The sequence below is a fragment of the Theropithecus gelada genome, chromosome 1, assembly GCF_003255815.1.
Source record: "Theropithecus gelada isolate Dixy chromosome 1, Tgel_1.0, whole genome shotgun sequence".
Taxonomy (NCBI): domain Eukaryota; kingdom Metazoa; phylum Chordata; class Mammalia; order Primates; family Cercopithecidae; genus Theropithecus; species Theropithecus gelada.
Genome location: NC_037668.1, coordinates 35,145,967 through 35,161,393, shown reverse-complemented (window position 1 = coordinate 35,161,393; position 15,427 = coordinate 35,145,967). Strand labels below are relative to the sequence as shown.

At 58.5% G+C, this 15,427-nt stretch overlaps 1 protein-coding gene across 1 annotated transcript in view; it reads right to left on the bottom strand.

The window, feature by feature from the left end:
* The window catches only part of ESPN (espin), a 38,634-nt gene that overhangs the window by 13,138 nt on the left and 10,069 nt on the right, over positions 1 to 15,427 (bottom strand). Inside the window, exons 3-7 of the mRNA XM_025395184.1 lie at positions 8,062 to 8,248; positions 7,693 to 7,875; positions 7,436 to 7,567; positions 3,816 to 4,017; positions 2,579 to 2,844 (exon numbers count right to left, since the gene is read on the bottom strand). Of these exons, the coding sequence (XP_025250969.1) occupies positions 2,579 to 2,844; positions 3,816 to 4,017; positions 7,436 to 7,567; positions 7,693 to 7,875; positions 8,062 to 8,248 (970 nt within the window). The remainder of the gene's footprint in view (positions 1 to 2,578; positions 2,845 to 3,815; positions 4,018 to 7,435; positions 7,568 to 7,692; positions 7,876 to 8,061; positions 8,249 to 15,427) is intronic.

The following is a 15,427-nucleotide window of genomic DNA, read 5'->3' as shown; positions in this document are numbered from 1 at the left end:
CCGGCCAAGGGGCACAGGGGCCCCCACTGAGGCCAGAAGGGGCGGGCCCAGGGGCGGGGTGGCCCAGCCCCGACGCCAGGGGGAGCTGGAGAAGGGGCACCTCCCGGTTTAGCCCTCACTAGGCCCTTGTCCGCACCCCGCTCTCGGCTGTCAGACGGACTGCGGGTCCCCAGGGCTCCGCGGAGCCCAGTCTTTCGGGGTCCCGGGCCGGAGGGAGCCCCCTCCAGAGCCTGTGCTCTCCGAGGCTCCGGCTTGCCCCGGACCCCGGTTGCCCATCCGGGGGCTGCTCCTACCTGCCACAGTGCTGGTGGCCCCCGCTGTGCACCTGGCGGCGGGGGCGGCAGGACCCGACACCTGCGTTACCTGATACTTCCTCTCAGGTTACAGCCGCCCGCACACGGCCAGCCTATGGGCTCCGACGGCCTGACATCACCCGGGGCCCGCCAATCCCAGGCCGAACCCCCCAGCCGTCGCGGATACCACGGGGGCGCCAACTACCTTGCCACACCTGGCCGCAGCTCTGCACCCGCCCCAGGCCAGATGTGACCCCGCCCCCTGCGCCTCTCCCTAAGCTGGGAGCTGAGCCCCCACCTTCATCCCCGCCGGAGACGGGAGAGGGCTGATCCTGGGCAGAGGGGGCCTCTCATATTTGGCCCCCGGCTCCGGGTCGCGTCCCCCTGCTTCCCCTCCTGCATCTGGAAACCATCCCCATCCGAAAGCGACACCGACACCCGCGCTCAAGCCTCGGGTTTCAGGGGCCGTAAGGCGGGGTCGGGTGACAGCGTGGCTTCCCGCCCCGTCGCAGCTGCCCCCAAATAGGCCCAGCTCAGTGAGGGAGAGTGAGGCGGCCCGGCCAAAGACTGAGTGACGGAGTGGGGGCTGTCCCCTGCCCCACTCTCCAGCCCCTGCGTCCCTGAGATGGCCTCAGACCCTTCACCCCGCCCGACCTGGCTCACGTTGCAGGAAACGCGACACCGCAGGATTTGTTTTCTGGGCCAGCCCGCCCGCTCTGCGCCCCCTGCAGCCCAGAGGCTCGGACGCCACGACCCTGCTCCCGCCCTCGGTCAGGCACCCGCGCGGGGGGCGCCGCGGCCACACAAAGAGCCCTTTGTGGAGTGTCCGGGTCCCGGCCCTGGCGCCTGCGGCCCAGCACGCACACAGCCGGGAGGGACGCACACAGCCGGGAGGGGCGCACACAGCCGGGAGGGGGGCACACAGCCGGGAGGGGCGCACACAGCCGGGAGGGGGCTCACAGCCGGGAGGGGCACACACAGCCGGGAGGGGCGCACTGAGCCGGGAGGGAGGCACACACCCGGGACGGGCTCACACAGCCAGCAGGGGACCACGCAGACCTGGCACTTGGGCTCATCGGTGGAGAGGGGACACTGGCTGGGCCACCTGTCCTGTGGCTTTGGGCGGGGCCCACAGGCTGGGCTGGGAGCTCAGCGATTCCAGGGCTCCTGCAGCCCTACCTGGCCAGCCCCCTCTGCCTCCCAGAGATGAAAGGGGAAGCCACTGTGGGAGCTTGGTCTAAGGTAGCATGAAGAGGGCAGCCACTGGAGCTGGCCTGCAGGTTTGGTGTCCCTCCCATGCCTCCCTTGCCCAGTGGCCTTGTGACCTGGGTCACCTTGTATAAACTGGCCCTGGGGTGGCTTGCCTTGGGCTTAAGAGAGAAATGCAAGGTCCCAGGCTCCAGCAGGACCCCAGAGCGCTGCCACACCACATCTGGCCACCTGTGACCTCAGGCTGTCCCCTCACCTCTCAGGCCATCCTTGCTCTGTTCCTGTGGCCAGAATGCCAGTGTTCCCCAGGTCACCCTGCCCAAGATTCCCAGAATTGCTCAGACCAGACCTCTGCCCCCACTCCTGCTCCAGAGCCTCAGCCAGGGGCCTGCAGCCCCCAGACATCCCTAGGTGCCTCACACTCCACCTGCCTGCCCTGGCCTCATCCTCTCCACACAGGCTCTGCTTCCCTCCAGGGCTCCCAGCTCAGGCCTGGCCCTTTCCCCCAGGATCTCGAGCCCTAAACTGGAACTAGCCACAGCTTCACTTCCTCCCAGCCCCCACTGCCGGTGGGCACCCAGCCCTGCTAGTGCCTGCTCACCTTCCCCCCACACTCCTTCCAGCCCTCACCTCCACAGCCATGCCACCGGCACCTTCCACCTGGCAGCTACCTCCCTTGGGTAACACTCTCTGACTGAGCCTGGGGCTGTGGGGGTGGTGGGGGCATGCTTGGGGAGGGGCAGTCTCCATGAATTCTCTGTCAACTTCATGACAACCCAGCCACTCTGTGCAAGAGGTGGCACAGGCCCAGTTCCTGGTGAGGCACAGCTGTCTGGACCTGCGTCCTTCACCCCCCAGCTCCCATGGAGGGCAGTGACCTGCTCTTACTCTCCTCCCAGTCCAGTGTCCAGCCCTGACCCCTCATGGGACTCGCCAGGAGCTTTGACTCTTGAACATGCCATGGACCTAGGGACCCCCACCCTATGCCCACTAGTGAGGCCAGGCCTTTGGCCTCACTGGCCCCCATCGGCCTAGTCCCCCTGCTGGAAGGCAGGCAGGGGGTGAGGGCTCACTACCTCCTTCTTGAGGGCCTCCGTCTGCACGTGCCGGAGTTTGTTCTTCGTCTGCATGTAGATGTCAGCTGCCTGTGGTCCCACAGGAGGCTTGGGAGCTGGGTAGCCAGGTGGGGGTGGGGGCAGTTGGGTGCCTGGGGGCGGGGGTGGCGGGGGAAAGCTGGGTGGGGGTGGTGGGGGTGTGGGCTTCCCGATCATGCCCCGAGGCAGCTCCGGGTTCAGCATGTCCATGTAGCTCTGTATGTCTGCAGCTCTAGCGCTGGAAAGCTCTGGGGAGGCAGAAGAAAGGGCCAGATTTGGGAGCTTGTGGACAGGCTGTTCCCCAAGACAGACTCTCCGCCACCTGGAAACAACTTGCCGAGGGCCACAGTGGGCTCCAGGGCACCACTTGGTACACTTGCTGTGGCCCCTGGCGGTGCTGGGCCTCCTCTCCCTGGCCCTGCCCTGCCCCAGTCCAGCACTTATTGGGGGAAGATCAGGCACCCTGGTTTGGAGGGGAAGCACCGAGGCTTTGGTGTGTCTAGAGGGTAGGGTCACCTGGAAGGGAAGGGCCTACTCCTTGGGAGTACGGATGGCCACATCTAGTCTTTGCAGGGCACCCCTCCCGGGGCTGGAGGCCACCATCTGGCGGCGTAAACCAGGCATTGCAAGTGGACAGACGCCCATGCTCAGGGCATGGTCAGGGTGTGTGTACACACATGCCTGCAGTCTGCTGAGGCGACTGTGTATTTGTGTGTTTGAGTGTGTATGCATTTGTGCATGTGCTTCTTTGTACTGATGAATTTGTGTGCATTGCCCTGTGGACATGGTTGTGTGTGTGTGTGTGCATATCTGTAGTATGGAAATAGAGCATTGTGTGCTTGTGTATAAGATGGGTGTGTGCAGATATTAGCATGGCTCTGTGTGTGTGTTCATATTTGTAGGCTGTATGTACACATGTACAAGCGTGTGCTTTTGTGTGTGAGTAGCTGAGAATAATGAATGGTGGGCGGCACACGTGGATTTTGTGTGTGGGGAGAGTACATGTGGATGTACACCTGTGTTTGTGATGAGCACACACACGCATGAGTGACATCTGTTTCTCAGCAGAAGGGGTGTCTCCTCCCCATGTTTAAGAGCAAGCGATGAGGGTAGTCTCTGACGTTGGCTGTGGCAGGGTGGCCCAAGGCCAACCCTCACAGCCTAGTGGTCTGGCTTCAGTCTGCTCTCCCTCCCCCTCTTCCTCCTTGGGCACACTCACCGCGTGGAGGGTGCTGGCCCTTGATGCTGGAGTGGCTGGAGGAGCAGGAGTCATAGTTGGAGAGGGTGCTGGTGGGCGAGCTGAGGTCAAAGTTCAGTGGCTGGACTGACACCGTGGTGTTGGGTGAGGACATGCCTGAATCCAGCTGCTTCGCCTCCAGCTCTGCGGATGGATCCCGGGAGAGCACGCGGTGCTCCACGCTCTGAAGGGGAGGTAGGGAAGCCATGAAGGCAAGTGCTCCCCAAGATGTGTTGCTCTCCAGGCTAGGGTCCCACTCAGCCACGCCTTCACTGTGGGATCTCGGTCAAGCCACACCCCTCTCCGGGGTCTCTTCTGCATCACTGGAGGGTCTCTCAGGTTCCTCCAAGTTAAGATTCAAGCCCAGCCCCGCCAGGCAGCAGGACCCAGGTTCCTGGGAAACTCCCTCGCCTGGCTCCTCCCTGATTAGGAGGGTGGAGAGATTGACGAGGAAGGGGCCTTGAGCTGCACCCCAAGGGGAGAACTGCCAGGAGATCGGCCTTCTCCCTTAAGGATCAGAGGCTCCATGGGGAGGCGCACAGCACAGGCCCATCCCTAGTTATCCGGCTGGCAAGCTAGTGCTCCTTGCCGGACCTGGGACCTGGGGCAGACTCCCAACACCAGCCCGGCCTATCTCCTGATGGGGCCCTTGGGGTAAGGGTGGGGCCTGGGTAGCCAGCTGAGCAGTGATGGGCAGCCAGAGCTCAGGCTGCCAGGCCTGCCATTCCCCCGCCCTGCTGGGTCTGTGCCTCTGACCACAGGCCTGTCCCTTCCCGGTGCAGAGGGGGATGGGGTGGGGGCCCTGCTTACATTGCCCATGCTGCCCCTGCTGCCGGCAAGCCCGCTTGCTCCGCTGCCTCCTACCCAGGCGTACTCCTCCTTGCCCCGTGCCCCCTCCCTGCCTAAGAAGTGTCACAGGCCCCCTGGGAGAGAGAGGCAGGCCTGGCACCAGGTAACGGCTCGGCGGCTGCGCTCATTGGCCCCGTAATTAGGGGCTCTGTGGGAGTGTTTGCCTTTTCTGGGCCAGCATCTTCTGTGGCTTGGATCTGTCACTGCTGAAGCTTGGGTGAGAGAACCAGGGCACACACCCCCCACCCATTCCAGGGGACCAGGCCCAGCTTCCTACCCCAGGAGTCAGGGGAGCTATAGGAGGTGGCTTGGGCAGCACCCAAAGGTGCTCTTTACCTGGCCAACAGCAGTGGGTGCTGAGGGCACCAAGCCCTGACCCCTGTAGGCAGCAGATAAGAGGCTGAGCCACAGCAGGTGTACTGCATCTGCCCTGAGTCACCCAGCTCTGCAGTCTGGGACAGTGGCTTCAAACTTCCCCTCCCCCACTTACTAGCTGTGTCATTTCGGGTGAGTCACCTGTGCTTTTTGTGCCTAAGTTTCTTCATCTGCAAATGGGGATAACAGCACTACTTGCCCTGCTGAGCTCCAGGACATGGCACCCAGTAAATGACATATAGTCAACTATTTTTTTTAGATGGAGTTTCATTCTTGTTGCCCAGGCTGCAGTGTGGTGGTGGTGCGGTCTCAGCTCACTGCAACCTCCACCTCCCAGGTTCAAGCAATTCTCCTGCCTCAGCCTCCTAAGTAGTTGGAATTACAGGTGCCCACCACCACACCCAGCTAATTTTTGTATTTTTAGTAGAGATGGGGTTTCATCATGTTGACCAGGCTGGCCTCGAACCCTGACCTCAGGTGATCCACCCACCTCAGCTTCCTAAAGTGCAGGCATGAGCCACCATGCCTGGCCTGTCAACTTTTTTTTTGAGATGGAATCTTGCTCTGTCACCAGGCTGGAGTGCAGTGGCGCAATCTTGGCTCACAGCAACCTCCGCCTCCTGGGTTCAAGTGATTCTCCTGCCTCTGCCTCCTGAGTAGCTGGGACTACAGGTGTATGCTACCACACCTGGCTAAATATTTTTTGTATTTTTAGTAAAGATGGGGTTTCACCATGTTGGCCAGGATGGTCTCGATCTGTTGACCTCGTGATCCACCCGCCTCAGCCTCCCAAAGTGCTGGGATTACAGGCGTGAGCCGCCGTGCCTGGCCTAAGCCACCGCACCCAACCAACTATATATATGTTTTTTGTTTTTTTTTTTGAGATGGAGTCTCGCTCTGTGGCCCAGGCTGGAGTGCAGTGGCCGAATCTCAGCTCACTGCAAGCTCCGCCTCCCAGGTTCACGCTGTTCTCCTGCCTCAGCCTCCTGAGTAGCTGGGACTACAGGCGCCTGCCACCTCGCCCGGCTAGTTTTTTGTATTTTTTAGTAGAGACGGGGTTTCACCGTGTTAGCCAGGATGGTCTCAATCTCCTGACCTCGTGATCCACCCGTTTCGGCCTCCCAAAGTGCTGGGATTATAGGCTTGAGCCACCGCGCCCGGCCTATATTTTTTAATGTACTGTGAAGAGTAACTGAGATTACACCTTTAAGGCACTCGGCAGGGTACCTGCCTAAGTCAGAATCCAATGAGTGGTGTTTGCTGTCCTATGACCACTAGCAGTTGCATCCAGAGAGGCCCTCAGGTGCCCTGGGCCCTAGTGCCACCCCACGGTCCCTCAACAGAGTCACAGACTCTCTTAGCTAAGGGATACCCACCATTGATGCAGCAAAGCCCTTCCCAGTGTCCATCCTGGCTTATATACCCTAGTGACAGGGTGCTCACTACCTGCTGGGCCACTCATTCTCTTCCGGAGACTCTTTCTGGGGCGGAAGTTCATCCTCAGGCCCGCCTGCAGCCTCTGGCCTTTGGGCCTTGCTGTGTTCTGCAGCCCCCAGAGCCAGGACCATCCCCCTGTGCTGGCAGGGAAGGCAGATGCACCGACGGTGCTCAGGGCACAGACCATCTGCCTTCTTCCCTCCGGGCCTCATTTCACAGACCCTCCATGGCCAGGCTGCCCCATGGAGTTAGTTCACATCCTTTTGGGGTTGGCTGCGAGGCCCACTCTCCTCCCTGCCTGTTGCCTCAAAGCAGGCATTGTACCAGCTGGTGCAGAGCCCTGCACTTGGAGACATCCACAGCTGAGTTCAAGTCCCAGCCGGTCACTTCATGGCTGTCTCACCATAATAACATAATTTAAAAAGAGTAGCATGGGTTTCCAGTTATGAACCAGCCATGAAGTCAGCAAATGTACAGTGCAGGGGCTGAGAGGTGGCTCCTGGCCAGGCCATCGAGGCAGGTTCTCCACTCTACCCCTTACTGGTAATGTGATCTTGGTGCCCCGCAGACTCAGTTTATCCACATGTGGAAAGGGACACTTACACTGTCTTCTGCAGAGGTGGCTGTGAGTTATACCCAAGCTAATGTCTATGGGCGGGTGAATGAGCCTAACTGTTCCCAATGGGGCCTGTCTTGTGATTTCTCCAGCCTTACCCCTTGGGGTGACCCTGTTCTTCCCTGTCCTCTTTCTGTTAACCTTTGTGCCTCTAATCCCTCAGTCCCCAGTAGGCAGTGGTTCTGGGCTGAGAGGTCGTGTGGGGTAGTGGGCTTCCCGTCCCTGAACCGCAGCTTCCTCCTTGGTAAAAAGGGGTGACGACACCCACCACTGGGGTGGAGGGGCGAGAAGAGAGAATGCTACAGGAGCAGCGCAGGGATCGTACCAGGTTCTCCACAGTGCGCAGGTAGCGGGTGCAGTGGCTGTGGCCGTTGAAGTCCGACAGGTCGGCGGCCGTGTACCCGTCGCGGTCGCGGACGTCCAGCTCCGCGCCATTTACTACCAGGATCTGGCAGCACTGCGGGGGCACGCATTGAGGACCCGGCCCCGGCCAGGAGCTGGGACCCCCACACCCGGGCAGGGCCATGCCGAGAGCGCGGTGCCAGCAGAGGGCGCGCGCCCCAATCCCGGGCCCGCGCTGACCTCTAGCTCCCCGTTCTCGGCGGCGTCGTGCAGTGGGGTCCCGCCCCACAGGTCAGCCGAGATCTCCCCGCCGTGCAGCAGCAGCCAGCTGAGCACCTTGGTGTGGCCGCGGCTCGCCGCGAAGTGCATGGCGGTGGCGCCGTCTTTGTCCTGCTCCGACAGGCTCACGTCGGTGCAGCTCACCTGGGCAGGAAGGGCGGGGAGAGAGGGGCGGGGGCTGGGCGCCAGGCCCCTGCGGGCCCCGCCCCCTACCCCTCCCGGTCCCGTCCCCGTTCCCCCGCCCCACCCTGATGGCCCCACCCCCTCCACGCCCCGCCCTGCCGGCTCCGCCCCGCCTCCCCTCCCCCAGCGCCCGGGCCCAGAGCTCACCAACCACACGATGACCGGGCTGTGGCCCATCTGCGCCGCGGCGTGCAGCGGGGTCATGCCGTCGAGGGCGCGCGCGTGCGGGTCTGCGCCGCATTCCTGCACCAGGTACTGCGTCACCTCCAGGTGGCCCTCCTGGCACGCCAGGTACAGGGGCGTGGCACCGTTCTTGGTTTGGGCATTCACTCCCCTGAGGAGACACAGTGCCCACGTTGGGCCTTCAGCGCCTCACCCTCTCCGAGGCCTCCTTACGCCCCCCGCCCCCTCCCGGGGAGCCCTGACGTCAGGAAGAGTGGGTGGGAGAGGGCCCTGTCACCGGCCCGCTGCCACCCCTGAGGCTTCCCCTGGACTTAGTCCTGAGCCACCCTCCCTCAGAGGCGCCTGAGAGCGTCCGACCCAGCACTGCCCTGCCCTCAGTCCCACTTTTTTTTTTTTTTTTTTTTTTTGAGATGAAATCTAGCTCTGTCGCCCAGGCTGGAGTGCAGTGGCTTGATCTTGGCTCACTGCAACCTCTGCCTCCCGAGTTCAAGCGATTCTTCTGCCTCAGCCTCCTGAGTAGCAGGGATTACAGGCATGCACCACCACGCCTGGCTAATTTTTTGTATTTTTAGTAGAGAGGGGGTTTCACCATGTTGACCAGGCTGATCTCGAACTCGTGGCCTCGTGATCCACCCACCTCAGCCTCCCAAAGTGCTGGGATTACAGGCGTGAGCCACTATGCCCAGCCTCAGTCCCACTTTTTAACCAATGTCTACAAAGATGTGGTGAGCTGTCCTCTCCACCCCTCTCACCCACTGTCACCATGAGTCCCCACACCTGCTGTGTCTGACCTCTATCCCTTTCATCGTGTGCTGCCTCCATCTGGAATGCCCTTCCATCCTCCTCCCTCTTGAAGACTCAGTCCCCATCCCTCCTCCATGAGGGCCACCCTGATTTATTTCCCCTTTGCTGGCCTCCGCCCCACACTGCCCAGGGCTGCTATGAGCATGACCTGTCATGCTTGGTTGACCATAACTGATTTTGACCTTTGCCTCCCCCAGAAGACTGAGTTCCCAGAGGGCAGGGTGGTAAGGGTTACCAGACGAAATGCAGTTCATCCAGTTTCAATCTGAATTTCAGATAAACAGATAATGCTTTAGTATTCTATATCCCAAATATTGCATGGGACATACTTGTACTAAAATACAGCTTGTTTATCTAAGATTCAAAGCTAGTCAAATGTCCTGGGTTTTGTTGTTGCTGTTTTTGTTAATCTGGCAGCCCACGAGATGTCCACTATGTACTGAATGTTTCCGCTGTGCTAGCTCTGGGCTATGCTAGCTCTGGGCTATGGCACTAGCAGGCAGGTTCTTCTTTTTTTATTTTTATTTTTGAGACTGAGTCTTGCTCTGTCATCCAGGCTGGAATGCAATGGCTCAATCTTAGCTCACTGCAACCTCTGCCTCCCAGGTTCAAGCCATTCTTCTGCCTCAGCCTCCCAAGCATCTGGGACTACAGGCATGTGCCACCATGCCTCGCTAATTTTTGTATTTTTAGTAGAAACCCAGTTTCGCCATCTTGGCCAGGCTGGTCTCAAACTCCTGACCTCAAGTGAACCACCTGCCTTGGCCTCCCAAAGTGCTGGGATTGCAGGTGGGAGCCACCGCACCCGGCCCAGGTTATTCTTAAGTCCTATTGTCATTCTTATTTCGTGGGGGGTAGTTGAGGCTAGGGCCATGTCTTGCCATGGTTAGTAAAGTACCCAGTGAATGCTATATTGTTATTCATTTATTTATTTATTTTGAGACTGGGTCTTGCTCTGTTGCCCAGGCTAGAGTGCAGTGGCACAATCTTGGCTCACTGCAGCCTCCACCTCCTGGGTTCAAGTTATTCTTCTGCCTCAGCCTCCTGAGTAGCTGGGACTACAGGCGTGTGCCACCAGGCCCAGTTAATTTTTGTATTTTTAGTAGAGATGAGGTCTTTCCCAGGCTGGTCTCGAACTCCTGAGCTCAAGTGATCCGCCTGTCTCGGCCTCCCAAAGTGCTGGGATTACAGGCGTGAGCCACTGCATCCGGCCATCAACTATTTTTATTAATTTACTATGACCATCAACTGAGATTACTCCGGTAAGGCACCTAGCAGGGGACCTGCCAGAATCGGAATTCAATCAATGGTACAGCTGCAGCTGGGGAGGCTCACAGGTGGGGCTGGAGGGCTCCGGACTCTGTGCCATCACCCATAGTCGCACAACAGAGGCACAGACTCAGCTGTCTCCTCGGTCACACAGCTGGTAAGTGGCATTTGAACACCCATCTGTACGTGTGATGCAGAGCCTGGCCAGCAATATGGGCATGCAGGGAGTGAAGAGATGGAACGTGTCTCAGGGGCTTCTCCTGGGGCCTAGCTTTCGACTGTCACTGTCCTTGTTCTCCCAGCCTAGAGGGAGCCTAACGAGACCAGGAAAGCTGTCCTGGCTGCTGGGCTGCTGGATGTGAACAGCCCAGGGTGCAGTTACCACCAAAAGACACTAGGTGGAGCCACAACCTACCCCCAGACCCAGGAGAAGTTCTAGGTTGAGGGCCTATTGGGTTCCAATTCACCTTTTGTGCCCAGGAGGCCAATTCTTCACAGGACTTCACATCCTGCCCATCTACCTCCCCCAGTCTATCACCCCCCAGATCAACCACATGCTCCACCCCGCATCCATCCCTCGCTCAACCATCCAACTACCCATCCACTTGTTGCCTGCCCATCAACGTGTACCAGGCCACCCCCCTTTGCCCTCCACCCTCTTGTTCCCAACACGACTTAGCCCCTCTTCTGACCCCTGTCACGTGTGCCCTTTCCCTCCCTCTCACACACATCCTGAGACTCTCCCAGCTGGCATCTCCCTGTCCCTAAAGCCCTGGTTCTCTGTCCATTTCCCTGACTGCTGAGACCCCCCAAGGCTGTCTGCAGCCCCCATGGACCCTCACTCACTGATTTCTCCCCCGTCCCTACTCGCTAGACACAGGGCTGCCATTTGCTGGGGCTGATGCTGGGCCTGGCACTTCATGATGGTGCGGGGAGCAGGCAGCATGCCTGGTGATCCAGAGAGGGTCCCGTCGACACAGATGAGGCAGACAGAAGACCCAGCTACGTATCTATGTTCAGAAACATGCTGGCTCGTGGCTGCCGGCCTCCACACCCCAGTGCCAGCATCACCCCCACGCACACTCACATGCTGGTGCATCAGGACAGGCTGATTAATATTTCATGACCAACACTCAGCAGCCTAAATTATTCACCCTGTAACCAAGGCACAGTGAGTGCCGGGGTCTTGGGGACTGGGGGCCGGTGGGGGCCCACTGGGTTCTTTCTGCAGAGGCCCACAGTGGTGTGCACAGCTGCGGGGGTCCAGACCTGCAGTGAGCTCTGCTCTCCCAGCACCCCCGACTTGGCAGAGATCCATGACCCAGGGGTGCCCAGCCAGCCGGAGAAGGTCTGAGAAGCTGGCACCAAGCAGGATCTGAGCAGCAGGGGGCAGTGGTACCCACAGCCTCCTGCAGGGCTGCTGGCTGGCACTCCCAGCCCAAGTTCCTGGCACAGAATGAGCCCTCAGTAAGTGCTGGAGCTCGTCACCATTATTATTAGTATTTGCATCTGCACTCATGCGCCCCATTATGGAGTCAGAGCCTCCAGCTTGGAATACCCCAGAACCTGGGGCAGATATGCTGATGGGCTGGGTGGGGGGGGTCCTGGCTCAACATCCCCTTCCACCTTGAGGGGGTCCTGGCTCAACATCCCCTTCCACCTTGGCCTGAGGGCAAGAAGAACAATGGGCATTCTCACAGTCGCTGGGGAATATTACAAAGATATGGATGAGCATAAGGACCCAAATGAAATTCCCATCACACACCTGGAATCAAGCACCTTGGGAGGCCAAAGCAGGAGGACTGCCTGAGCCTAGGAGTTCGAGACCAGCCTGGGCAACATAGAGAGACCCCCATCTCTACAAACAAAACAAAAATTAGCCAGGTGTGTTGGTGAACAGCTGTAGTCCCAGCCGCTCAGGAGGCTGAGGAGGGAGGATGACTTGAGTCCAGGAAGTTGAGGCTGCAGTGAACTATGATCACACCACTGCACTCCAGCCTGGGTGTCAGAGCAAGACCCTGTCTCTAAAATAAATAAATAAATAAATAAATAAATAAATAAATAAATAAGAACAGAAACAAAATTCCCATCACTGGAGAGAGGAATTAATAAAAGTAATAATAGTAAATAATAATAATAATAGTGATAGCAGCCACCATTTGCTGAATGATTACTCTATCTCAAGCACTGTGATGAGTACAACACACACGTTCTCTCAGCTGGTCCTTGTAACAACCCTACAGGACGGGTGTTAGCATTGTTATCCTGGTACAGATGAAGAAACTGAGGCACAGAGAGCTAAGATCACTCTATGAGAAAGAGGCAGAGCCCCGATTTGAGGCTGTGTCTGATGCAAAGCCTGCTTCCGACTCCAAATGTGCCATGTCTGCACCCCTTTTGCTCTTGGTCGGTCTGTCCCGCTGCCTCCCTCCCTTCCACCGCACAGACCACTGCCCTTCCCTGCAGGCCTCCCTGCTGGGAACTCAGGAACACTCTGCCAGCTACTGGGGCACAGTCCTACAGGAGGACCTGCAGGGAGGGCCCCGGCTTCGCTAAAGGAGGACCTGGCTCGAGTCCTGTGCCTTTGAGCTGTGCCACAGTCTTGCTTCTTGTCTCTTTGTGTTCCCAAACCCATCCATGAAATGGGGGCAAAAGTCGTCATCCTGACCTTGTGCGGAGCGCCTGAGAAGTGCTTGCAGAGCCCTGAGCACGGGCCTGGTGCCTGGCGCACAGCCATTGCTGAACTTTATGATCCTTCCCTGTGCCTGGGAGGACCAGCCACCAGGAGGGCCCATGACTGGCCTCGCGTGTCCAGGTCCTGCCAAGTACGGGCCAGGCTGGGCATCATTTCTGCTGTGGGGAACACTACCTAGAGGGGAGAGGAGGGGTCTTGGGGGAGACCTCTGCCTCCCAGACCCCTGCCAGCTCCAGCCCCGACCACGGTGACAGCTGCAGAAAGTGCTCCCAGACCAAGCGCTTGCTCTTTGCCCTGGCTTTGACCCAAACACTCTTTGTAGGTCAGAGGCTCCCTGGTGATGATCATATAAATCATGATTTGTTTTCTTTCTCCTGGGAACAAAGATGCTATGGATGAACTGTAACTATTCATCAAGTCACCTCTGATTACACAAAAGAAACATGGGTCGCCCGCGCGGGCTGTGGGAATCTCCGGCGGAGACTGGTGCCAGCTGACTGCCAACGCCGCCACACGGAGTGAGCTGCCCATGGAGCCAGACTCAGGCTGAAGAATGATTCCCGCGTCCCTCCCCACTGCCAGTAATGCCTCCCCAGAGGGAGGCCAGGAAGACGCTGTCCCTCCGAGATCGGTCCAGTTGTGGCCTATGACTGCTTTGAATTGAAATTCACCGAGCCCTTGGTGGCTCTACGGCTCTTGGCGTCCTCCAGTCACACTTCCTGGCCTATGTTAAAAGATTCCCGGCCGGGCCCGGTGGCTCACGCCTGTAATCCCAGCACCTTGGGAGGCCAAGGCAGGTGGATCACAAGGTCAGGAGATCGAGACCATCCTGGCTAACATGGTGAAACCCCGTCTCTACTAAAAAATACAAAAAATTAGCCAGGCGTGGTGGCGGGTGCCTGTAGTCCCAGCTGCTTGGGAGGCTGAGGCAGGAGAATGGTGTAAACCCGGGAAGCAGAGCTTGCAGTGAGCCAGGATCATACCACTGCACTCCAGCCTGGGTGACAGAGTGAGACTCTGTCTCAAAAAAAAAAAGAGTCCCAAGTAGGCCTGGTCCAGGGAGGAAATGCAGCCCTGATTTGAGAAGGGTTCTACACCCCAGCCTATCAGCTAGCATGGAAGAGTTCCAGAAGCCTAAAGTTACCTGCAACTCTCCCAGCCTCCCAGCTCTTCCTTCTGGCCCATAATTAGGCCAAATTTGATCCCACCGGAGGCCTCTACGCGTCCCTACATCACTGCCAGTTCCGTCATGGCAGGGCTGCGAGGCCGACCCTCTTTTCATTAGGGTCTCAACTCTCCTCTCCTCAAAGACACCTGGCTTCCCTGACCCCTCAACTTAAAGAACCATCCCCTTCACTTCCTACCAAACTGCCCATCTCCCTACATAGCACTTGTCACTCCTGAATTATCTTGTTCTCCTATTCCTCAGACCCATACACACGTGGACAGTAGAATGTGTGGCTGACGTGATGACGGGCCGGGCAGTTGGGTGCACCCAGTTGCTGTTTGTTGAATGAATAAATGTGAGAAGGGACATCCAGGCCAGGAGTAGGGGATGTCTCTTCACTCATGGCCTCAGCCTGGTAGGGCAGGTTAGGTCCACTTGCCAGACAGGCTTGGGAATGGCCATAGGGGAGTTTTGTCTAGGGTCACATGCAATGAGCTGTAGGCAGAGCGGACAAGTCCCTGGGATTCCACACCCCACTCATTCAGCAGACGTTTACTGGAGTCAGGCTCTGGGCATACAGAGCTGGGAAGACAAAGCCCCTGGCCTCATCAGTCAGGGAGAGATGGGATGAAAACACACATCTGTCTGTGTGATGCAGGGCCTGGCCGGAAATCCGGGCATGCAGGGAGTGAAGAGACGGAATGTGGCTCAGGGGCTTCCCTAGGGACTAGCTTTCAGCTGTCACACAGGATGCACACAGAACGCAAAGCCAAGCAACCACAGGGCAGCTGGGAGGCCGGGCGCGGTGGCTCACACCTGTAATCCCAACACTTTGGGAGGCTGAGGCAGGCGGATCACCTGAGTTCAGGAGTTCGAGACCAGCCTGGTCAACGTGGTGAAACCCCATCTCTACTAACAATACAAAAATTAGCTGGGCATGGTGCCACGCACCTATAATCCTGGCTACTTGGGAGGCTAAGGCAGGAGAATCACTTGAACCTGGGAGGTGGAGGTTGCAGTGAACCACGCCACTGCACTCCAGCCTGGGCGACAGAGTGAGGCTCAAGTCTCAAAAGAAAGGGCAGCAGGAGGCCGGGCGCGGTGGCTCAAGCCTGTAATCCCAGCACTTTGGGAGGCCGAGGCGGGTGGATCACGAGGTCAGGAGATCGAGACTATCCTGGCTAACATGGTGAAACCCCGTCTCTACTAAAAATACAAAAAAACTAGCCGGGCGTGGTGGCGGGCGCCTGTAGTCTCAGCTACTTGGGAGGCTGAGGCGGGAGAATGGCGTGAACCCGGGAGGCGGAGCTTGCAGTGAGCCGAGATCACGCCACTGCACTCCAGCCTGGGAGCACAGCGAGACTCCGTCTCAAAAAAAAAAAAAAAAAAAAAAA